The sequence below is a fragment of the Calidris pugnax genome, unplaced genomic scaffold (assembly GCF_001431845.1).
Source record: "Calidris pugnax isolate Ruff unplaced genomic scaffold, ASM143184v1 scaffold4, whole genome shotgun sequence".
NCBI classification, from domain to species: Eukaryota; Metazoa; Chordata; class Aves; order Charadriiformes; family Scolopacidae; genus Calidris; species Calidris pugnax.
Window position 1 is genome coordinate 2,660,817 of NW_015090781.1, and position 837 is coordinate 2,661,653.

Below are 837 nucleotides of genomic sequence, written 5' to 3' on the forward strand. Positions count from 1 at the left end.
CAGGTTTGGGGGTGTCCCCCCAGCCCCCCGCCTCTACTAAAAGCCCCCCCCAACATCTGCACCCCTCATCTCTCTGCATCCCCCCCAGACCCTTCTCCTTGGATGGAGGAGCCGTGAGCCCACCTGGCAAAAGTGGGATGGGCAGACACAGGTTGGGGGGTGGCCCCCCAGCCCTCCACCTCTACTACAAGCCCCCCCAACATCTGCACCCCTCATCTCTCTGCATCCTCCCAAGACCCTTCTCCTTGGATGGAGGAGCTGTGAGCCCACCAGGCAAAATTAGGATGGGCGGACACAGGTTTGGGGGTGTCCCCCCAGCCCCCCGCCTCTACTAAAAGCCCCCCCCAACATCTGCACCCCTCATCTCTCTGCATCCCCCCAAGACCCCTCTCCTCAGGGGGGTCTGGGGTGGAGTGGCCAGAAGGGCACCATCCCTGAGGGCGAGCGCCCATCGCCGCGGGGTGTTTGAAGTAGGGGGGAGTTGTGGGGAGCGGGTTGTGGGGGGGGGCACCGGGGACTCCTGTTCGTTCTCCGTTTTCTGCCTTAATTAGAACCCGGAGAGACCAGGCGAAATCGCATTAGCGCGGGGCCCCGGTGCGCTGAGCCATCCATCTTTTTTTATTACAGCGTAATGGGGCTGCTCGCGAGGCGCCGTGCGATTTGTCACAGGCCTCGTTCCCTGATAACGGGCATTTGTCATCACTTTCTTCCCGTGTTAATGTCATCATCGGCGAGCTGACAGGCAGACCCGTTGAGGGAGCACTGGCGACAGACCACATCCGTCAACCTAATATTTCCATGGCTGTGGGGATCAGCCGGGCTGCGAACACACATTAA

At 61.1% G+C, this 837-nt stretch overlaps 1 protein-coding gene across 1 annotated transcript in view; it reads left to right on the top strand.

Moving 5' to 3' along the window:
- Positions 1–837, top strand: part of LOC106897118 — a 10,133-nt gene extending 9,296 nt beyond the window's left edge. The window contains exon 5 of the mRNA XM_014957524.1: positions 628–837. Coding sequence (XP_014813010.1) covers positions 628–837 — 210 coding nt within the window. The remainder of the gene's footprint in view (positions 1–627) is intronic.